This window comes from Canis lupus, chromosome 30, assembly GCF_003254725.2.
Source record: "Canis lupus dingo isolate Sandy chromosome 30, ASM325472v2, whole genome shotgun sequence".
Taxonomy (NCBI): domain Eukaryota; kingdom Metazoa; phylum Chordata; class Mammalia; order Carnivora; family Canidae; genus Canis; species Canis lupus.
The window spans coordinates 28,495,188-28,519,128 of NC_064272.1; the positions used below are offsets into that span (position 1 = coordinate 28,495,188).

The 23,941-nt window shown below is 34.8% G+C and overlaps 1 protein-coding gene and 1 long non-coding RNA gene across 14 annotated transcripts in view; one reads left to right on the forward strand and one right to left on the reverse strand.

Moving 5' to 3' along the window:
- Positions 1-16,574, forward strand: part of LOC112675791 (uncharacterized) — a 39,228-nt gene extending 22,654 nt beyond the window's left edge. For both annotated transcript variants that reach the window (XR_004810669.2, XR_003146061.3), the window contains exon 5: positions 16,438-16,574. This is a non-coding gene — a long non-coding RNA (uncharacterized LOC112675791). The remainder of the gene's footprint in view (positions 1-16,437) is intronic.
- Positions 1-23,941, reverse strand: part of HERC1 (HECT and RLD domain containing E3 ubiquitin protein ligase family member 1) — a 183,827-nt gene that overhangs the window by 80,686 nt on the left and 79,200 nt on the right. For 9 of the 12 annotated variants that reach the window (XM_049104117.1, XM_049104121.1, XM_049104125.1 and 6 more), the window contains exons 19-26: positions 22,679-22,852; positions 19,084-19,198; positions 18,875-18,995; positions 16,497-16,668; positions 13,728-14,067; positions 13,142-13,262; positions 7,785-7,836; positions 418-686 (exon numbers count right to left, since the gene is read on the reverse strand). In XM_049104117.1, coding sequence (XP_048960074.1) covers positions 418-686; positions 7,785-7,836; positions 13,142-13,262; positions 13,728-14,067; positions 16,497-16,668; positions 18,875-18,995; positions 19,084-19,198; positions 22,679-22,852 — 1,364 coding nt within the window. The remainder of the gene's footprint in view (positions 1-417; positions 687-7,784; positions 7,837-13,141; positions 13,263-13,727; positions 14,068-16,496; positions 16,669-18,874; positions 18,996-19,083; positions 19,199-22,678; positions 22,853-23,941) is intronic. The other 3 variants (XM_049104126.1, XM_049104128.1, XM_049104124.1) reach the window with 1 other exon arrangement.

Here is a 23,941-nt window from a genome sequence, read left to right on the forward strand (position 1 = left end):
AGATAAGCTATACAGACATCTTATGCCTCCTTACAGTTTTGCTCACTAATTTTAGTATTCATCATTATTACTGTGGTGTTCTAATCTAGCCCCTTTTAAGTAGAGACAAATGGGTCAAAACTGGGGGCTTTAAAAAGCCAATATTTATGCTCACCAGCCAGTCTCACTCTAGTTTCTAGGAGACAAGGAAAGACATGATTAAAGTATCTGGCTCTTGCTAAGAGATGGCAATTAAAAATGTATTTTTGTCCACTTCAAACAAAATACTATACTGTTTTAGTTATGATAGTGACATCAAAAAGTTCAGAAGGAGGAAAGGGAAAAGGAAGTAGAAGAAAAGGAAGTTTTTCCTACTATTGTACATTCAGTGATTTAAGTTTCCACAGTGCCTCATGAGGAGTAAGTATCAACACTTACTTCTGCCCTTAATTGCTGCTGTTCCATTGCAATGATGGAGGCCTGGGGACTTGTAGACATACTTTCTTCCGGTTCCTTAAAACCTGGGGCATTCCCCACATCTCCACTCACAAAACTTACAACATTTTCAATCAAAGTATGAACTCCCAAAGACTTGGTCAGATCAAAATCAGACTCAAAGGAGTAAGAAGAGTTGCATAACCAGTCTCTGCTATGTTTCAGGCGAGCCCAAGAGTCACTCAGGGATTCCAACTGACTATGCAGAGGACCTACATACAAACAGAACAAACGTGTATCAGTGACAACAGGTAGAGCATACATTCTGAAACTAGACGAGGGCTGAGTGCTGCTACCATACCAACTGGTGAGAAATGGACACTCATGTTTGAAAACATGCATGCATTACGTGAATCTGAGCAAAATGCTTTGGTAAAAAACAACAAACAAACAAAAACTAGAGCAATGTAAGAAAATAAAGGGAAAGCCCTGTTTGATGTATCAGTGTCTCTGTAAGCGCTTTAGCAACACGCTGCCACAAGAAAAAGAAAGGCAGAAGCTGCTCTCAAAATGCTTAGCTTAAAATGCTCTGCAGTATTAAACCAGGCCATCATTTATGAACAAAAAAGTACTAGACACTTGGAACACTGCTAGTAAGACCTAACAGTAATAGGGCTTCATCTGATTTAACATTATTTTTGCAAAGAGGACGTTAAAACTGAGCAAAGTGTCTACATATCTACAATGAAACATTACCAAAAAATGAATATAGAAGGGCAAGTAAACTTACACAAAAAAGGAGACACAAACATCACCCTTTGGGTTTCATTAATATAAGGAATACTTTCACTGTGTCATATGCATATTTATTGCAGGTTGTGAAACTCCTATATAGAAGAAGCAAAGTTTCACAGACAAGAATATATGAGATTTACTGTAAAATGGTATCTATTTAAAATTACCAACTGATGCCACAACAGTTGCTAGATAGAATACCATTAGTTTTGCCAGTGGGCATTTTGTAGACTAATAGAGTAAAACGTAAGACAACAAATATGTTAATATGTTTGAACTCAACAATTGTCCAAGTCACATGCCAATATAAATGGTTCAATTCTTACAAGCTTTGTCTTTTTAAATTTAATTCATCTCAGGTACATGAATTAGATTAATCATAATCCTCGGCTCATGATATACTCTCATCATTGGTCCACACGTTGCCTGCTTCTGTGTTTATTTATAATAACTGTGAACACAAGAACTAGAAAATTGGTATTAACTTATATCTACCTATCCAACCTATCTCTCCCTATCTCCTCCTATTTAAGGCTGTCATTATCCCTAATCTGGGTTTATCATTCTTCTGCTTTTATTAATGCTAAATATTGTTTTATCTTATATGTAGTCCTAAGACAAATATGTTTAGTTTTAGTGAGTTTTGACTTTATAAAAAAAATATCATTTTGTGTCATCTTTTCGGGCATACTCTCTTCCATCAATATAATACTGTTAATATGCACTCACGTTATTGCATGTAGCCACAGTTCATTTGTACGAGTGCTGTATAATGTCCTATCATGTAACTATACCAAATGTTTCTATTAGGAATGCATCTTACTGTACCCAATAAAATATGCATTCCAAAGATTATATTTGTTGCATTACTAGATGAAAAAGACTTGGGAAGAGAACTACTTAAAACACTAATGCCCACAGAGAAAACAAATTAAGACAATATTGACTTATTTCTGACTTAGTATTCTGGTGTGAGTAAAACCCAGGACTTCAAAATCAGATGTAGAAATTCAGCTATTATAAAGTAACTAAAATAATTTATAAGCATTCTACTAGAATAATTTAGAATGGCAACAAATATATGGTTTATCTGCCTTCCATGTTTCAGCAAGAATTCTTAAGATTAAAAAATGCTGAATTTTCAGTCTTACTAAGCATGAAAAATAATCTGAAAAACTTCCCAAACTGTATAGCTAAGTATTTTTTCATGTAAGTTAGAAAAGAATAAAGAAATCCAAAGAATAATGTCAAGGATGGATAATGTATTAAATTAAAAATGACATTTAAAGAATAAAGCAGAAGGTAATTTTAAAAAAAGAAATAATCATTTTCCATTCTTTAGGCACCCCAAATTCAGAATCTGGAAATAGCCTTAAGTTACAAATGATAGTTTTTGGCTCTTTGCACTGAACTTCTTTGTTCGATAATAACATTTCAGAATAAAAAGTTCTGTTTTCCAATACTTACAAATTACTTTTCAAAATCAAAAAGATATGTGCAACAAGCTAGTGTTAGAACCACAGAAGTAGGAGAGACCTTGAAAATTATGTAGAACTCAATTTCCAACTGAGGAAAAAGAGACTCAAAAAATCGATCTGTTAAATTAATAATGTGAATTCCTTAATTTTATGGGAGGGAAGTGATCTTACATACTCCTGTTATTAATCAAAGTCATGAGTCACTAGTCCATGGAAATGTCAATTGCCTGCTTGCACAAAGGTTCAACTGTGAAGAATATATAAAGAAGTAATTGCCTTAACATACCTCAAAATGTTCTAGGAATGAGTGGACAACCAATTAAAATCCTCTTTATAAATTAAAGCCAGGGTTAAACTTTTTGTATAGTGTCAGAAAGTAAACATTTTAGGTTTTTGTGGGTCATAAAGGTATGTACTACAACCACTCAACTCTGTTGCTGTAGTAGGAAAGCAGTCATAGACAATATATAAACAAATGAGTGTTGGCTATGTTCCAAAAAAAAACCTTATTTACAAAAAAAGGTAACAGGCCAGACTTGGCTCACTAGGCATAGTTTGCTGACCCCAATGTAAGAAATGCAACTTATTAGATATATGACTCAAACATAACTTTGTATGACTAAAAGAAAAAACAAGAAAAACATTATATGAAAGCATTAGGATAAATAAATAGAATAAATATTTAGGCTGACTTAAAAAATACTTTAAAACAAAAACTTACATTATGGAAATGAGAAATGAAAAAACTCTTAGTCTTAAAAAAATTTTTTAACAACCTGGTATCTTTGGTTTATTCAAATTGTTTCATTTGAATATAGGAAATACTGTGTCTGAAAAGTACAACAAAAGCTTCTGTAGAGTAATGGTGACTAAGTCCAGTTCTTACTTAGTATTAATTCACTCATCTAACTATAAAAAGAAAATATAGTCTAACAAGAAATTTTTGAGGTTGTTTACTTGTCCTTACAACTTTGGTTCTTAAATGGAATTTTCAAAATGAACATGGCAGAGCTGCAATACATACTTTATAAACCATAAAATATGTAGGCAAGCTAAAAGGGGAAAAAAATTAAACATGCCATCATGTACTTGCTTGAAGCTCTTCTTTTTTCTGGGGCTCAACTGGCCAAAAAGGAGTAAATACACTACCACACAAGAATCAGAAGACAAAAGGAGAAATTTGATACAGGAGACAACATTTACATTTGCTCTTCTTCATATAATCTAATTTGAAATGCATAGTTACAATAGCATTTCACCCATACATGTTAAACCACAAAACACACATGCTGATAAATGTTTCCAGTATTACTATAGCTGTAAAACCCTAACACTTTAAAGACTTAGGGAGTAAAAAAATCAAACCATGTAATATTTTAACTAAGAAGACTGCTGATGTTGCTTTGGTATCCCTCCCACCATTTTTCACTGCAATCAGCTTCAGCTTAAGTATGAAAACTACAGTTAAGTAACTGCAAAAAGGTATCTTTCAGTGAAGGATGAGCTCAGTTCAACACAACTACAACAAGTCTTTAAGTATTTTTCAAAGTACCAAAATACCAACACATTTAACAGGCTTTGCCAAAAAAATCTGACAAGCTGCCATAAGAATTAAATTTGTTAGTATGTTTTAAGCGATCAGAATGATGATGACTGGCATAGATAAGCAGTTTATAGGTGTTTAAAGAACGCAAATGTCATACTATCTCTAATATACTAAACAGAAATATATTTCACCTATCTCTTTTTTTTTAATATTTAAAGATTTTTATTTATTTATTCATGAGAGACACAGAGAGAGAGAGGCAGAGAGACACAGGCAGAGGGAGAAGCAGGATCCATGCAGGGAGGCGACGTGGGACTTGATCCCAGGTCTCCAGGGTCATGCCCTGGGCTGAAGGCAGCGCTAAACCGCCGTGCCACTGGGGCTGCCCACCTATCTCTTTTTTAAAGTAATTTATGACCTTTTGGCTTTAGAATTTAGCTTCTATGCCTCCATAGAGCTGAACAAGTTGACTGAACTAAATTTATTTGCTCACTTTGCTCTACCCCTTCCTACTATATGTGCTTGCTTGAACCAACTATGAAACATTAACGGGAGTGAGGGCAGAAGAAGCAATCCTGGTTCAACAGCATGAATCCTAGTATTTCCTTTTTTTTTTTTTTTTTAAAGATTTATTTTTTTCATGAGAGACAAAGAGAGAGAGGCAAAAACACAGGCAGAGGAAGAAACAGGCTCCATGCAGGGAGCCTGACATGGGACTCAATCCCGGGTCTCCAGGATCACACTGGGGTGAAGGCGGCGCTAAACCGCTGAGCCACCCGGGCTGTCCAAATCCTAGTTATTTCCAATGCCAAATACTGAAATGATAGGCACAAGTCACTCCTAAGGAGCAGTTTCTGGAAGTACAATAAGAGCAACTAAAAACTGTATACAACCAGTAATTTTTACTGATATAACTATTTAACTTCAGTAAATGGGACATAATTAACTGCTGTTATAGCTAATTTTTTATTAGGTTTTAATAACTCAGGACCACCAAGAATAATTATTATAAAAGCTATATAAGGGGGAAAGTTCACATTTCCTCCTTAAAATATTAGAAAGGGATTAACAAGTGTGTAGAAGAATTCTCACTTGGCTGGACATTACTTTTCCTCCATTGCTCAAGTTAGAATCACAACACCTAAATGGCCCTAAACAATTCTCAGACATGGTAGGTTCATTTGCCCTACTGAAGATAGGCATACTAAAGGCTTATAGCATCTGGTCCATATTGGCAATAAATAATGAAAAAATAGGGTAGCTTGTTTTACCATTATTTAAGAGCAAAACAAAATTTAAAAACCACTGTGGTTAGAAGGTAGTCATTAAACATACATGATCTTTAAAAAAATTCCTTTCAAAATATATTCTCCTAAATGTATTTTCAATGTCTATTTCTTTAAAGAAAGAAATCCATAATAAAACTAACAAGTGTACATTTTCATTGTTTAATTCACAAGCTCTAGGATTCATTAGATTGAAAACTACTTATTTTCACTGTCCTTCCTAAAATAGTATTTCTACTTTCTAGTCACCTATTCCTAGGAACAAAGCCATCAGCAGATTCTTCTCTGAGAACATTAAAATGTAATGATTACTAAACTGGCACCATATTAAGTGATATCATAAAAATTTATATAACTAGTTTGCCTCCTTATCATAATTTCCTAAGTGGGTAATTAAAAAAAAAACTTTTCCCATGAGGTCCTATGTTTTAAACAAAATAAATTCTAACAGGTAAATAGATTTCAGTACTACCTTGAGCTTTTTGGAAAAGGTGGTTTATCCACAAACAAAACTTAGATTAACAGTTTAATTCATTTGTATTTACTTAGATCTAAAACTACAGAAACTCCACATCTACATATAAGATAATTATTTGAAAACTTGAACAGGTAGCAACTCTAAGAAAATAATTCTTAAGTGTTAATCATAATTTCTCCTAAGGAATTTACACTCGAATTCCAGGCTATGCTTAATTCAAAGATAAATATACCATTTTCTATTTTATTCTACACATTACTTTGCCACATGCTGTCACTGCTAATATAGACTAAATCTCACATTTGTATTTCCATAAACAAGATAAGGATCTGAGAGAAAAGAACAATTTTAGCTAATGGACTATCATATTTAAATATAATTAGTATAGTAGGCGGCTCTTTAACTACAGACTGGATCCCTTATGCTACTTAAGTCTGGAATCATCTTCTCTCTAGCACCAAATGATATGCATTCATTAATAGAAATTTTAACAACAAGGTTCACCTGAATTAACCAAAAATTTAATTCTTAAGTCAGGTGGGTTAAGGAAAAGGATTCTCTCGCTAATCATGGCACATGAACTGCCAATTTTCAAAGAATTAGAAAATAATAAAGTACATATTACACATTAAACATTATTTAATTTTCTTCATATCACAAATACCTTAAAATTTTTTAGAAACCCAACAGCTATGTCATACTCTCCAAAGACTTTCCAAGAAAGAAATTTCTAGTGATTATTCCTAATATTTCTGAAAAATTATTCTCTGTATTTTAATTCTAATTAAAAGACAAAATATTGTCATATTTTATTCTATAGAAGTACCAACATTTCTTCTTCTAAGTTATAAACACAAAAACGAAAAAACTGTGTGCTTTTCTTCCCCTTATTCCTTAGTTTTCCCTCATTTCTCAGTTTTTCTCCTATGGGGGGAACCTAACATCCTGCCAAGGAAGCTATGAAGAGAAGGGTTTCCTTTTTTTTTTTTTTTAAGGGTTTCCTTTTGAAGTACAGAAGATTTAATATCATAGGAAAGATATTTTGCCACAGGCTTTTAAAAAATTGCCACTAGTGCCAATTTTAGACATCTCATTTTCACAACTGCAGTATAAATGGGTTTAATAAAAGTATCAATTAATAGAGAATAATATTTGGGACAGTTTTCAGTTATCCTTAATTTAGATTCTCTGAAACTGCTGTCCTTTCCATATATTTGTATATAGAACCAAGAGTTTAAGTATATTATTCACTAAGATAGAGCTTCTAACAAACAAGCTTAATTAATGCCTGATAGCACTCTAAAACTGTTCCTCATGGGAAAATTTCTGCCTAGAAATCCTAAGTTCATGCTTTACATGCTTTATATTAAGCAGAACAGAGGAAAAAAGTGGAAACTTTCTAAAGTGTGCATGCATATGTAGGAGGGTGAATGGAGGAGAGTTCTCCCTGAAACACCTTTTCAACTATGGCAATTATACCAGTGAACTAAAACATGGCAAATCATGTACATAACCCCCGTAACGTAAAGCACTGCTTCTGGCGTTCCATAGGACTTTTTACAAAGTCAAAACACATGACAAATGAGAAACAGAACTGATTATTAATCCTAGACACTTCTATATTTTAAAAGGGTATATATTTTAAAGAGAATGATCTTCCTTTTAAGTCTTTCAAGATGTTTCTAAATTTGTTTCTGCAATAATGCTTCAATGACAATCATATCTAAATCATCAGATATAAAAACAGCTACTTTATTTAACCAGATTTTCAATTTCTTAATACCTACCTCTCTTTTTATGAGATGATGCCAAGTCCAAATCAACATTTCGTCTTCCACTCTATTAAGTTAAAAATAAACAATAAAATTTAGTTGTTTTATATGTTTTAATATTAGAATAAAAATATATATAATTATAGCAATGTGCTACTTACTACTCAAATCAGACTAACATACAAAGTCCTTAAAAACCCACTGAAAACAGCTCTAAGAAAGTCCAAGTATGTAACTCTCAGATACTAAAATACAAAGTCAAGGTATACACTAACAAACATTACAAAGTAGCAGAAGTTTTTCTTTGTTGTCATGTTTTCTTCTTTGGAACCTTTGTCTTTTATTTTCCAAATACACTATGATCTTATTAATACCCTCTAGATGTCTAAAGCTCCCACTAGTAAAGTCCCATTCTCAAAAATTATTACTTGCCCTATTCTCAACTTACATTCTTTTCAAAAGCCTCACTAGTCTTCGCTAGGTGTTTAGAGGAAGAGAATCTGATGAATCCATACTAACAGAAAAATAACAGTCCTAAACCTTCTAGCAGTATTTTAAAAGATTTTAAAATGTTTTTAAAAGCCTGTTAAATATAGAAATCTCAAATTGGTGAAACTGCAGACTGTTATAAAACAATGAAGGCTTTCAAGAAGAAGTATATTTCCATTGGGGCGGGGGTATAGACAACTATCTACTTTGCTTATGCAGCCAACCAAAGACAACCCATAGACAGCTTATTTTTGCACGGACTTGACATTATCGTCTTAGGAATTTCATTTGTATTCTATCACACAATAAAAAAAAATTGTGGCAAAGAAGAAAGGCTGAAGAAATGACAAAATAGATTGATTTAGGAAATGCCGTTATAGAAAATTGTAACTTGGTCACACACAGACACATGTACCTACACTGTGGATAAACACATTTTGTCTTACACACACACACACACACACACACACACACACACACCAAAAATAAGTATAGTGTCAGATCATTTGGTGCTGGACAAAATACCAAATGTCACAACAGCTCCTGAAGACATCATGCAATAGAACATTTCTATCACACAGTACCTTCATCATGAGGGTTCATGGAAGAATTTTATCTCAGGCCTCAGAACCAGAACTTTCTGTGTTTCCCTTGAACAACTGGTTTGCTTCTATCTTTTAGACACTGAATCATGTAAGTCATTATTTGCTCTTCCTATTTGGTGATCCACTTTTAGCAGGACATCACATGATATGTGCTGAGGTGTATACTTCTGAGAGCTTTAATTCTCATCTTCTTTCAGCCCTAATTCACTCATCTAATTTATGCTTTTATAAATTATTTATTTTTAAATACTAAATCAAATCCTTTGAGAAATAAGGGGGAGAAGGAATAGATATTATAGTACAAAATGTTGGTATGACAACTAACAAATAGTTAAACTTAGGTTTAATTAACTTTGTTGAGGTTTTTCTGTTTATTAAAAGAAGCATATAGTATATTATGTAACACTCTTTTTAAAAAAAGATTTTATTTATTTGAGAGAAAGAGAGAGTGTGTGTGTGAGTGAGCATGAGCAGGGTTAGGAGGAGACAGAGGGAGAAGCAGGTTCCCCGCTGAGCAGGGAGCCTGACACAGGAGCTTGATTATAGGGCCTCATGACTCGAGCTGAAGGCAGATGCTTAACCGACTGAGCCATCCAGGTGCCCCTCATGTAACACTCTTTATAAAAGAAAGATAAAGATGGAACACTTGGGTGGTTCAGTTGGTTAAACATTTCGTGGTTTTGGCTGAGGTCATAATCTCAGGGTCATGAGGTCGAACCCTGCATCCACCTCCACAATGAATGCAGAGTCCTCTTGATATTCCCTCCTCTTCTGGAGAAGAGGAGAAATCTGCCCCTCCTATTCTGCCCCACCCACTCATGTTTGTGCTCTCTCTCTCTTAAATAAAATAATCTTTAAAAAAAATAAGGAAAAAAAAAAGATAAAGACTTAGTATTAACTGGTTAAATTTAGTTATTTTAAGAAAGCATTTCATCCACTCATAATTCAGGATAAATGAACTACTACTAGATATCAAGGATATGAATGGTAATCCTGAATAACCTCAAACAGAAGAATAATATATTTTAGTTGGATTAACCCAAACTGCCCCCACTGCTTGTTCCCCTTCACTTATACCAAGGTCTCTAAACTGAAGGCTTAACCCAGGTCTCCTTTCATCTGCAAAAAAATCTGCTCTGATTCTAGACTTTCCTACCTTTCACAACACTATCTTTCTAAACATTCCATGAGGAAAGATGATCAAGAGCAAATCTTTTTCAAAAATGAGCTTACTCATCTTTTAAAAATTGTATAGAATCTAAATGAACAATTTTGGCAATTAAATCTCAGGGGCAACACACCTCTACTGATCTTTCCGTTATGTTTTGAAAACATATTTTTTTTGAAAACATAATTTCTAAACGTTTTAAATTATATTACCAAACTTGTTCTGCACAAGAACCCAGTTGAAGCCAGTACAACAAGTAGTTTTATTCCCCATTTCAAAGATAATGAGGCAAGGGCTCAGAAAAGTTAAGCTTCTTGCCCCAGGTCAAAATCAACTGTAAATCTTAAACTTATTGTGACTAAGTCAGATTTCATTGTTTGTTTTCTAAAAGTATGTCGCTTTTGGGATGCCTGGGTGGTTCAGTGGTCATGATTCCGGGGTTCTGGGATTGAGTCCCTATCAGGCTCCCCTTCTCCCTCTGCCTATATCTCTGCCTCTCTCTGTGTCTCTCATGAATAAATAAAATCCTTAAAAAAAATAGTAATAAAAATAAAAGTATGTTGCTTTAACTACATCTATCCTCATCTTTTATCTTTTCAATAAAAATGAGTTATCAATCTTTTACAGTATGCTTTACATATTATTAAAGGTGGTGCTAAACTGCTGAGCCACTGGGGCTGCCCCAAAGACCTGAATTAAAGTGTAGAAAGCACAGAATGGGCACCAAAATTTGACCAAAATAGATTAAACAGCAATTCAGTCATTTAAAAAATAATTTAGGGGCAGCCCGGGTGGCTCAGCAGTTTGTCGCCACCATTAGCCCAGGGCGTGATCCTGGAGACCCGGGATTGAGTCCCACGTCGGGCTCCCTGCATGGAGCCTGCTTCTCCCTCTGCCTGTGTCTCTGCCTGCCTTTCTCTCTCTCTGTGTCTCTCATGAATAAATAAATAAATAAAATCTTTAAAAAAAATAAACAATTTAGTGACTGCCTATAGGTGCTTGCAATATAGCAATAAATGAAGCAGCAAAAATTCCTGCCCTCAAGGAGCTTATATTCTAATGTTGGACAACAGAAACTTATTGATAAACAAAAATAATAAGTAGATTATGTTAGGTGCAGGGTGGTGGTGGTGGGGGGACCAGTAAAGCAAAGTGGACAAGGAGTGAATATGAGGAAAGGAGGGCAAACTGCAATTTTAAATAGAGGAGTCAAAGCAGGGGATCCCTGGGTGGCGCAGCGGTTTGGCGCCTGCCTTTGGCCCAGGGCGCGATCCTGGAGACCCCGGATCGAATCCCACATCAGGCTCCCGGTGCATGGAGCCTGCTTCTCCCTCTGCCTATGTCTCTGCCTCTCTCTCTCTCTCTCTGTGACTATCATAAATAAATAAAAATTAAAAAAAAAAAATTTAAAAAAAAAAAAAAAAAGAGGAGTCAAGGCAGGCCTCATTGAAAAAGTAGCATCAGAATGTAAAGTTGAAGTGAGGGAATTAGCCAGGCAGACAACAGTATTCTAGGGGGAAGAAAGGGTCAGGTAAAGATGATAAGGAGAAGTTGTGTGGTATGGTCACAAAAAGGCCAAGATGCCAGTGTTATAGAAGGAGAGTCATCAATTAAGGACAGTAGTAGAAGAGATCAGAGTGATAGTGGGGCCAGCAAACATAGAGTCTTATAGGCCCTTCTAAGTTTTCTACACTGAGAAAAAGTGAAGTCACTGGAGGTTTTGAGTAAAGAAGTGACATGATTTGTGTTATAAGATTACAACAGGGTGGGGAAACTAGATAATGAGACTGATCAGAATGGAAATATAAACAGAGAAATCTCAGAAACTGTAAGACTGGGAAGTGAACTGGGAGCACAAGATACAAATGGTAATGAAGAATAAAAGGAAGAAAAACAAAACATCATGATAAAATGAAACCTGCTTAAAGACACAGTTAAGCCTTCTTTAGAGGAGGAATCTTTTATGTTTTTACATAACAGCTTTCTGTTCATGTACCACTTTATACCTTTCAAAAATATTTTCACATCCATCATCTCAATTCATAAAACAGAGAAATTTCATAGCTAAAAATGGAGCTTAGAGACGACTCAGTCCAAAAAACCAGTTTCTATTTGAACTGTCATGTGACATGACCAGTCTCACAGCTGTTCAGAAGTAGAATCAAAGCCAGATGCCAAGTCTCACATATTGCCATAAACACAACAGGCACTAATGTCCTCCCATCACACAATTCTCTGGGACACTAAGGGTCCAAAGAAGTCAACTAATAAATATAGATTATTCATGTACAAGACAGAGAAACAGCCAAAATGAATAGCTATGAACTCTAAGTTCAAAGCTACTCAAATAGAAGCAATATCTTAGACAGGTTTCACACTATAATTTACCTGTCCCACTATAGCATATTTTACTTCCTGCTTCTTAGGTAAATCATCATCTCACCTGCAGTCCAAGTCCTGGGTTTTTTGGGTAGGTAACTAAGAGCTATTGAACGATTTCAAATAGAGCTATAAACAGACTTGTGAAATGTAGAAGATGGGCACAAAATATGAGGTTTGAGCCTTCTGGATTAGTCTAAGCAAAAGAGAAGGAGAGTTTGAAACAGAACAGTGGCAAAAGGGAAAGGACATATTAGAAACAAATTAAGGGTAAAATTTTCAAGACTTGACTAACTGAACTGCAGGGAGTATGGGAATTTACAAAGATGAGGAAAATGATGAAATCATTTTCATCAAAAGATGAATCCTGGGTAGTTAAGAATATCACCTACTAATATAGGAAATATAAGACAAGATTTGAGAGAAAGATGAATTTATTTTTGGATAGGTTAAGATTGGGATAACCTCATTTTCAGGTGGAATGTCCATCAAGAAGTCAGATATATGAATTTGAAGTTTAAGAAGAAGTCAGAGTTAAAGACAGAAATCTGAGAATAATTAACATATAGATGGTAAATATCTGTGCAGTACAGCTATCTTATTTCTCTTAAAAGTTCTTTTTTAAAAAGCTCTTATATTTCTAATACAAACATATATTACTGTAACCAAAGTCTTACGTATCTATATCCTGAAAATAAAAATCCCTCTTTACTGAATCTGGGTATACCTACCAGTGCATAACCCTCTTCATCTGATTCAGGCTGAGACAAATCAGATTCACTCCTCGATTTGATCAGTCTATAATTTGGACTTGTGTGGACTAGCCGGCTCTCTGCAGTAAGACTTTCGCTCCTGTCTCACACGCACAAAGAAAAGTTTTTCAATTTGGATGGTTAGTGAACATAAAATTGAATGGAACTAGCAGCACAGAGATAATACACACACAATGATAAGTAATCATATCTGTCAGTGGGAAATCCTGACTCATATATGCACAAAACCCTTTATAGTTACATTAAATTAACTTGCATGCCCTAAATTACAGAGATGCAAATAACTTCCTGTTTGTCAACTGCTATTGTTTATATGTATGAAAAATTATGCCTCGTTTCATCAGAAATGTATATTCCAGGCTGAGTCAATATCGCTCTTTATATTACTTCATTACATTAATATGTTATTTCACCCTAGTCAATTTGTATTTCCTCCCCCATGTCTGTATTAATTTCAGAAGACCACTACAACTTTGAGAATCAAGTATTTCAGTGCATAAAGTAACAAAGTCAAGTAATATTTTAAGTTTCTAGTCAGTCCCACCTGGTCATAAGTCCACCCCCTTCAGAAGCACTTGTTGAAGGCTGCTGCAACTGTCCTTCTTCCTTTCGCTTCTGAAGCTCATCAATCACAGGACTTACTCCTAATATTAACAGGGCACACCGATGGATCACAGAGTTGCAGGCAGCAGTGTATACATCCTGACCCTCAGGAAGGTCTGTGCTGACCCTTCGCTCTTGCTGAGACTGAGGAGGTGGATCATCAGCTCGAGTCCCAGACCCTGCCCCACTGTTCATTCTATCTCGATCTCGACTACGAGCTACTTCACGGGCTGAGAGGAAACACTGAAAGATTTCTGTAACATGCAACACAAAAACAAGGTCTTAACACATGGGGAGAGAAGAGCAAAGAAAAATAACAATAAAAATAGTCATAAAGTTTGGATCAAAAACTTACTGAAAGAGGGAAAAATTATTTTTAGACATTAAATGCAGATAGTAACTAAGTTAAAACTATATTAAACACATGTAAAATAATTAACTTTTCACAAAAATTACAACAGGAAGTACCTATGCCTTTACAGAATTTAGATTTGATTTATTCTATTTCTACTCTTATTAATGAGTTAGATCACTGCTTTCCAAAGTGTGGCCCCAGACCAGAAGCATCATTATCTGGGTACTTGTTAGAAATGCAAATTACTGGGCCCATCTCAGACCTTCTGATCAGAAACTGAAGGCATGGGGCCGGCAATCTCTGTTTTAGCAGGCCCTCCAGCTGATTTTGAGCTCCACTAAAGTTTCAAAACTACTGGGTTAGATAAAAATAATTGCATATTGGGATCCCTGGGTGGCTCAGTGGTTTAGCGCCTGCCTTTGGCCCAGGGCGTGATCCTGAAGTCCCGGGATCGAGTCCCACATCAGGCTCCCTACATGGGGCCTGCTTCTCCCTCTGCCTGTGTCTCTGCCTCTCTCTCTCTCTCCTAAATAAATAATCTTTAAAAAAAATAATTGCATATTTCTGAAATGTTCATGACCTCAGTATGAAAATATCAGGTTACAAAAGAAACATAAAATCTAAGTTGTATTAAAGTCTATATATATAATTCCTGACAGCTACACTTTGCTATATCTCAAACACATCTAAAAAGCACAGCCACTAATGTTCTTTGCTGAAACATAATATGGTTATACTATACAGCCAAGATTGCCTCCAGAGTCAAGTGGCATCATCAAGAATGTCTTATCTGATACCAACCTTTCCCAATTCACAAGTATAAAAAGTCACTAGGTTTTAATAAGGTTCTGATGCAGTGGTAAATACTTCACAATAGGAAAATAATTTTTTGCTCAAATTTGAAATGAAGACACTATTCTTATTGGGAATTCAAGCAGAAACATTGGTAAATTACTAGATTCATCTGTTGATAATGAAGTACAAACTTTAAAAATGGATTTTATATGTGTATTTTATAGAATTATTATGACAATATTTTCATATGCTGCTTAAAGTCTCTTACTTCTGTAAAAATCACAGCAACAAACAGAGTACAAAGCTGAAAATCAGTTAAAGTAATTAAGAGAATGGTCACTAGAGTTTTGGGCAGATTTCACTCTAATTCCAGCTACTATTAGAGTGGCCCTAGCACATAATTTTGCCTCCTTAAACCTCAGTTTGCCCATCTTTAACATAGGTTAAGTACTAGAGTGCATCTCATTAGACTATTGTGAGGATTATCAGCTTATCTATGAGAAGCATTTGACCCAGTGTCCAGCAGGTAATATAAGTGCTCAAAAACCATAGCTGCTTTAAGAATTACTGCTCCCTGGATGACTATTACACTTCCTTTTACTATAATTGAGGGTTATATTTTGTTACTGTGTTTTCCCCTTTGGACTTTGCTTTCCAGAATTTCTAAACTAAGTTTTAAGTTTAACTGCAAAGGTTCCCTCAGCCTAGGTTTTTAAAATATAATTATTCTCCTTCCCCATCTCCAATTCCCTTTTCCCTCTTGTTTTTTTAATGGGTTTTGGTTTAGGACCATCTCCCTAAAAGAACACAAAGAAATTGATAGTAAAGTGTCAATCAAATTGATTGATAGATACTGACAATCCCAATACCAAGCTAGTCATAATGTTCTAGTCTACAGAGTGAATACACATTTTAACCTGAAATAGCCAAATCACTCAAAAGATACTAACAAGTGATTAACAGTATTGCTATTTCCTTTTAAACATCTAAATTATTATCTTTAAAAATTATCTGTTGACTTGGAATATACAAGTATGAGAAGTATTATTCACCCAGCCAACAGTATTCTCATGTATATTCTTGTTCTCTATTGACAATGGCAGTACAGTCAGTGGATGAAATTTATAATCTTAAAAGTGTAAACATACAAAAAATAACAAGGTTCTCCTAGTAAGTGCAGAAAGGATCTCTCTTCCTCACCACGCAGAGGCCGGTCAGGCCAATGGACAAATTGGCACCCTCCAAAACAAACTGTGAATGACCTTATCCAGTCACTCACGGGCATCATTTCATGCATAAGACTCAGTGGAACAATTACTGTTTCTAAAAGCCTGCTTTCAGAACTTTTCAGCACAAAATAGGCAATCCAATAGTTCAAAATGGAACTAGCACAGTTTTAAGAGCTGAAACATTCATTAGGTGATGTAAATTCTGATCACCAGTACAATATTAAATCCTTTTTGAAAAAACAGAGAGAAATTTTTGCCTTTCTCTTCTCCAGTTTCCCTAACAGAAAGAATGCCACAATGTGTATCTGTGAAGGAAGAAGGGTGTACTCACTGCCCGCTGTCATCACTTCATGTTCCCGTTCTTCTTCTTCATCCTCCGGCTCAGGATGCCCCTCTTCCCTGTTTCGCTCAGCCTGTTCTTCCATTTCAGCTTCTTCATCAATGGTCCGAGTAAATGAATGCTCCTGAGGGTCAACATCTGCAGAGTCCTGGTTTTCTGAGATCTTAAAGAAATAATACTATACTGAATATATTTTTCAAAAACTTGGAAAACTTTATTAAAGACCTTGATTTTTATCATGGAAAATACTGCTAATATTAGTAACACATGAATTTTTACTCCAACTACCCTAAAGATACACTGGATAAATCTGAAAAGATTAGAAAGAATATACGTACACAAGATATGTATAGAGACTACCCCTACGCCCTCCTATCTTCAGTATCTAGATTAGAATGTCATGTTATAAATTGACTCAAATTTATATTGCTATTCAGCTATAAATTCCTAGAGCTGCAACGTAAAGATGAGTGTAAAACCAAGCATAAAAGGTCATTTAAGAACACGAATTTTTATACCATTCAGTCTCCCTCAAGCTGTATATGTTATTATCACTCTGTATAAATGTTTAACAATTCTAATTTAAAACAGTATTTTTTTACTTTTTTTGGTGAGAATATTTAAGCTCTACTCTCTTAGCAATTTCAAATATACAAATAGTACCGGTTTTTTTCTTTATTTTGTTTTCCCCTGAAGAAACCAAAAATTAGAAATCTGATAAGGATGATATTACTTTTCTTTCCTATAGTAGTTAAGCTACCTAGCAGTCTCCTGGAGGATAGAGTCCTTGTAACAGATGTTAAGAGTGTCACAAATACTGTAATAGTATATATCATCTCCCTTACAAATTTTAGTATAAAGTACAAGTGAAATATTTTATTTAATGCATAATATAAGTTATTTTGTGATTGTGTAAGTCACTTATCCCTATAATGTGAAGTTTCAACTCTGAAACTCAACAAAATGGCAAATTAATACATTTCAGGGACTTTCAAGGTCACTAACAAATAGATCCACAAATATTAAATCAGTGCAGGCCAAAAGAATACTATAATTCAAATGCAGAGATAGAGTCTGGTTTTTAAAATCTAAATCTTAATAACAAGAATACAAAGCATCTAATGTATAAAGCTTTAAAGTAAGCATTTCTGAAGGCAACGTATTATCCAATTTTATAATTACAGGATCATGTTATCAGAATTACCAAGCACTTTAGAAATCACCTATTTTTGTTGGAAGAGTAGCTTTGGAGCATTTTTTTTTTTTTAAGAGAGATAGATCGTGCATGAGAGTGCAAGCAGGGTGAGGGACAGAGAGAGAGACAGAATCTCAAGCAGGCTCCAAGCCAGTATGGAGTCCTACACAAGGGGTTCAGTCTCACAACCCTGATATCATAACCCTGACTGAGATCAGGACCTATACTGATATCAAGAGTTAGACACTTAACTGACTGACCCACCAGGCATCTCACTTTTGGAACATTCTTAATAAGAGGTTTCAATCTTAAACACCAGTGGTGGACAACTCTAAGAAGGCTCTTCTCCTTATATTCAGCTAACAATGATTCTTCATTCAATTTTTAAAAAAGATTTATTTATTCATGAGAGACATATATATATGTGTGTGTGTATATATATATATCTATATATATCTATATATATATAGAGAGAGAGAGAGAGAGGCAGAGACACAGGCAGAGGGAGAAGCAGGCTCCATGCAGGTAGCCTGATATAGGACTTGATCCTGGGTCTCCAGGATCATGCCCTGGGCGGAAGGCAGGTGCTAAAGCACTGAGCCACCCAGGGATCCCTCTCCATTCAATTTTTCTCCTTTGGTGTTACTTATGCCCTCTGGAACAAGAAACACTTATTTCCTCTCCTACAGGGAAGCTTTATTTTTAAGGCAGCTATCATGTGACTCCCTTTTTCATTTCCCTAGGCTAAACATTTTTGACACTTCCAGTTCTTATATAAGATGACTTTCAGACCTTTCAAAAATCCAAGGTAGCTCTTGTTAATGTCCCTCATAAATTATAACACCCCAAATTAAACAGGATAATTCAAATATAGTCTGATCAGCATAAAATAAAGGAATACTTCATATGATGTGCACAGCCCAATTTGTTAGTATTTACACAGCCTATGAATATACAAACTCTCATAGCAGCCATATCGTTTGATAAATATAGGGTTAAATAAACCTGAAATCTTTTACTCACCCAATTTTTTCACCATATAAAGAAGTATGTACTCAATATTTATTGAACATCTGCAATAATCAAGGCACATTTTCCCCCTCACATATATCAATATGGAGCTATCTCTCACAGCTTGCAGAAAAAACAGAAATTAACTGATTTCCAACTTTACCCATCTGTCTCGTGATGATGACCTGGTCTGAATAAGTTCAAGGTTCTTGCAAGCAAGTAAACGACTTCGAACTTTGTACACACAACGGTACACTTCTGATAAGCTTTTACCAGGTTGATATCTAAATAAAGAACCAAAATAGAAAAGTTACCTAATTTCTAACATCATGAGAGCAAATATTTGTCTGAGGATAGTTTTAAGTTACTTGCCGGCTTTCTCCACATGCTTGGCTAAGTAAATTTGTGTGTTTCAGAAGAGCTGCAAGAACAAATCTAGACACGGTGTCCAAGAGTGACTCATTACTTAAAGTTGCACTGTCCCAATCTGAAAACAAAAATGATGCGCTGACATTTAAAAGGGCTCAGAAAACAGTTCAGAGTAATTTAATAGCTTTAGTAATCCAACATCTGAATGTTAATAGCTTTAGTAATCCAACATCTGAATGTTAATAGCTTTAGTAATCCAACATCTGAATGTTACCATTTTCCTAAACATTGTTTAACAAATGTACCTACTAGAAACCAGACACTGTTCTGTGTGCTAGGGATATAGCAGTTAACAAAACTAAGTCCCTGATCTCAGAGAATTTATTTTCTAGCTGGTGTGGGGAGCACCAATAAATATAAACATTAATATGATAGAAAAGTGCTATACAGAAAAATAAAGCAGGGTAAAGAAAACAGGGAGTACCATACTGTGTGAGATTACTATTTTACATAGGCTGGTTTGCAAAGGTCTCGGACAAGGTACAGGTGAGCAGAGATGTAGACAAAGTCAGGGAAGGTGCCATACAGAAATAGTGTCCCCTCAGGAAAAAAACTAGTGTAAAAGCCCTGAGGGTTCAAGAAGGCCACTATGAGTGGAGCAAAGTGTGCATGCACAAGTGGTAGGAGACATTAGAAAGTTGGCTGGAGACCAGATCGTATAGGGCCTTTCAGGCCACTGCAAGTCCTTCAGATTTTACTCTGAGGGGAAATAGCACCATAAGAAGGCTTTGAACAGAGATACAATATGATCTGACTTGTGTTTCAAAAGGCTGACTGTAAAAAAATAAATAAATAAAAATAAAAAATAAATAAAAGGCTGACTGTGACTGCTGAGCGGTGAACTAGATAGGGACAGCAACAGCTGTACTGCAATAATTCAGATGAGAAATGACAGTGGCTCACACTAAAGCAGTAGCAGTAGAGGTAGTGAGAAGTGTTCAGATTCCCAATGTGTTTTAAAAGTAGAATTGACAGGATTTGTTGATTGATCAGATGTGCCAATATGAGAGAAGTCAAAGTTGACTAGAGATGTACTTAGAATGTGGCTGGCATTTACTGACACAGGAAGAACACTTCTGGAAAACAAGGAGCTACAATCAGGAGTATCATTTTGAGTACTGTCTGTTATATATCCTTGTGGAGATACTAATCAAGAGAGTAGACTAATGAGAGAATATATCTGGTATTTGAAGCCATGAAGTAGATATTGTGAATACCATAATAAAATGAAATGAGGTGGTTAAGAAAACAACATTTGGACACAGATGAGTATATGGAATAGAAAACCAAAACACAACATTAGATGATAAGAACTTTAATTCTTTAATTCCATGCTAGCATACTAGTACTGTACTTTCAAAATGTAGTACACTCATTAGATTCCAAATGAGAGTGGGAGGTTTATTGTCTGCTAAACTCTGTTAATTTGACAGATTTACCATGCTACTTAAAAATAAAACCAAACAAACAAAAAACATCCATGGAAAATATCAAGCCCCAAGTTTATTAGTTCTTAATCCCTTCTTAAAACTCCTATCTCAAGAGATAAAAATCTTCCATCTCAGTTTTCTAGTCATTTCTGTATGCTTAGGGAAAAAACTAAATTTAGACCTACCTATTACACAGGTTAAAAAAAAAACAAACCTGACGATACAAACATGCCTGATTTTTTTTAAACATGCCCGATTTTGGGATCCCTGGGTGGCGCAGCGGTTTGGCGCCTGCCTTTGGCCCAGGGCACGATCCTGGAGACCCAGGATCGAATCCCACATCGGGCTCCCGGTGCATGGAGCCTGCTTCTCCCTCTGCTTGTGTCTCTGCGCCTCTCTCTCTCTCTCTGTGACTATCATAAATAAATAAAAATTAAAAAAAAAAACATGCCCGATTTTAAGAAAATCTTACAGGCCACAGAAAACCTTAAAATGATAGACTATTACATAAAAAATGTTTCCATATTAGGTTCATGAGAAATCATCTGTTCAAGGGAATGCTTGTTGTTCTGACAGCTGCTATGATTTAAAATCAAACATGACCCATTTCAAGGAAGCTAATACTCAATTTAAAATGCAAACTACAGATCCCCCCTGCTGTGTTTCCACTTTGATAGAGACTATATTTCTATACAATTTTTAAAGTAATGGGTTCTTTTCTTCATTAAAGTTAAGGTCATTTCATATTAAGCACTACGGAATGTTTCCATTATTCAAGTATAGTCTAAAGCTACAGTATATAAGCAATTTAGCAAATGGAGCCCTACAATGAGTTTTTATTCATCTTATGTTTATATCTATTTTTTTAAAGTTCTAACTGCAATTAACAAGTGATGATATAAAAGAAAACCTAACTGCATGTTCTGTACAAATTATGCAAATATGAGAGAATATCAAAGAATACAACTTAAAAAGTATATTTTTTTCTCTTCCATTACCATACCTTTCTACTTCTGCTTGAAGTCAACACAATATAGAATGCATGAATGATAAATGAATGATAAACTGGATGAAATTAAACTTTCAAAGATATCATATCACAATGTTATTTTAAAGATCTGAGCAATATGTAACCTCATTTCATTTTTGTTACACAAAATAAAAGACAATAAAAGGTAAAAATGTATTTACTTTTACCATTTTTATCACAGGAGAAAGACAATTCAAATAGGGTGAAACTAAAATTATGACAAGAAAAAAATACAATGGAGAAAGACAACTCGGGATATGAGAGTCTGAACAATCAAGGTCACCATTAAAAATAAAAACATGGGAACTAAAAGGAAACCAGGTTTATCTTCTGAAAATTTGTACATAAAATTAACTTTATTAATCAAATAATATCAGAAATTGAAATAACACTACATACTTACATAGCACTTTAGTACTGTACTTCATCTTATTTCAAATTGGTGTTTTTACCAGAACTCTGTGGTACACAAGTGCTTTACAGCAAAAGAGAATGAGCAGGCCTAGAGCTTAGACTTGTACAAATGCATCCCTTTAGTTCTTATCCCAGAGCTTATGAAGGGAAGAGCTTCATTAAACAGACTCTTAAACTAGACCCATTTATACTGCAGAGAATCCTTTATTAAAATGTTTGCCTCTGGATTTATCTTTTATATAAATCTCAGTTTTCCCACAGCAGGTTTACTTAAAGTAGAATACATACTTAGCATATTTTCTACAATGAAGAAAAAGAAACTTATGTTTAATATTTTTTGTAAAATATTTTCTATAAAAAATAAGGTGATCCCTGTGATTTTCTTTTCCTTTTTTTTTTTTTTTAAGATTTTATTTATTTATTCATGTGAGACACAGAGAGAGAGAGAGGCACAGAGACACAGGCAGAGGGAGAAGCAGGCTCCACACAGGAAGCCCAACATGGGACTCAATCCCTGGTCTCCAGGATCACATCCTGGGCTGAAGGTGGCGCTAAACCACTGAGCCACCCGGGCTGCCCTGATTTTCTATTTATATATATATTACATATATATTAGAATTATAAGCTATTTCCATATTTATCGACTTTATCTTCTTCATCTTACCTTTACTCACAGCATAATCCTGCATACTGATCCAAAGGCTTCGTGCAGGCTCTTTTGTACAACCCAATGCCAAGTCTACATAGACAGCAATTTCAGGCCGCAGCTTGTAATCAAAAGGCTTCTGTTCTTCATTGCCCGAAAGAGCTACTTCTAACAGGCAACTCATACATTTATCTAAAAATATTCAAGTTTACCAATTTTAAACCTGAATAATTTTGGTGCTACAAATAAAAAAAAAATCTTACCACTATTATTTAATCCATATGAAATAACACATTTCCAACTATTTTAAGTAGATGCTACAAAGGTAAAGTTCTTTAACATTTCTCAATCAGCAGTAATACCACCCCTTTAATTCCCTCCAGACAGATGTGTGACAAAACCTAACACCCAGGGAGGAGCTCTGGCATTTTGGCAGGCAGGAGCCAGAGAAGCTACATGTCCTATGTGTGAGCACGGTTCTGGAGAACTCTTTTGTTCAAAATGAAATGATGTCCTCACTGAGAAACATGGGACCACTAAGAAAGAAACTAGACAAGAATTTTTTCTTTTTTCTAGACTTAAGGGAAAATAATCAGGTAAGTATGACTCAAGAGAGAGCAAAGATCCCATGAACAGTTTCTCTATTGATATTTACATTTGTTCAAGTGGTTCCTAACTTTTCAATATTTTGGCATTCAGAATTCATTTTCCATTCATTCCTTTCCATTCATTCCATTCCATTCCATTTACTCATTTTCCATTACAAAAAAAAAATCTAAATAACAGGTTTGGAGGCTAATACCAAAAGTCAACTTATCCCATAATATTAATTGAATCATCCTATATCTACAATTTTACAGAGGTATTTAAACATAAAATAAATAGCTTCATGATCTTGTAATTTTAAAAACTGAAAGATACATTAAAACTGAAATTGATTTTATTCATATAAAGGCCAGTTAATTGACTAATATAAATATAATAAAAATATGAGGAAGGTAGAGATAAAGTTACTTTTCCTCAGAAAGACATTTGTGACTATACAGAACTAAACACTGATAGCACTGGAGCCATGTTTACAATGTTAAACCATGATTTTACTTTTCTTGATAGAACAGTATCTTAAGTATCAGTCTAGCATTCATCAATCATAGCCAGAATCACTGTCTGGTTCATAAACAAAATGATGAATATATACTCTCTATGTAGAAAAGGAAGAAAATCTTCAGCAGCTCTTCTCACTCCCACTCCCCAACCTTCCAAACACAAAGCAGAGCATGT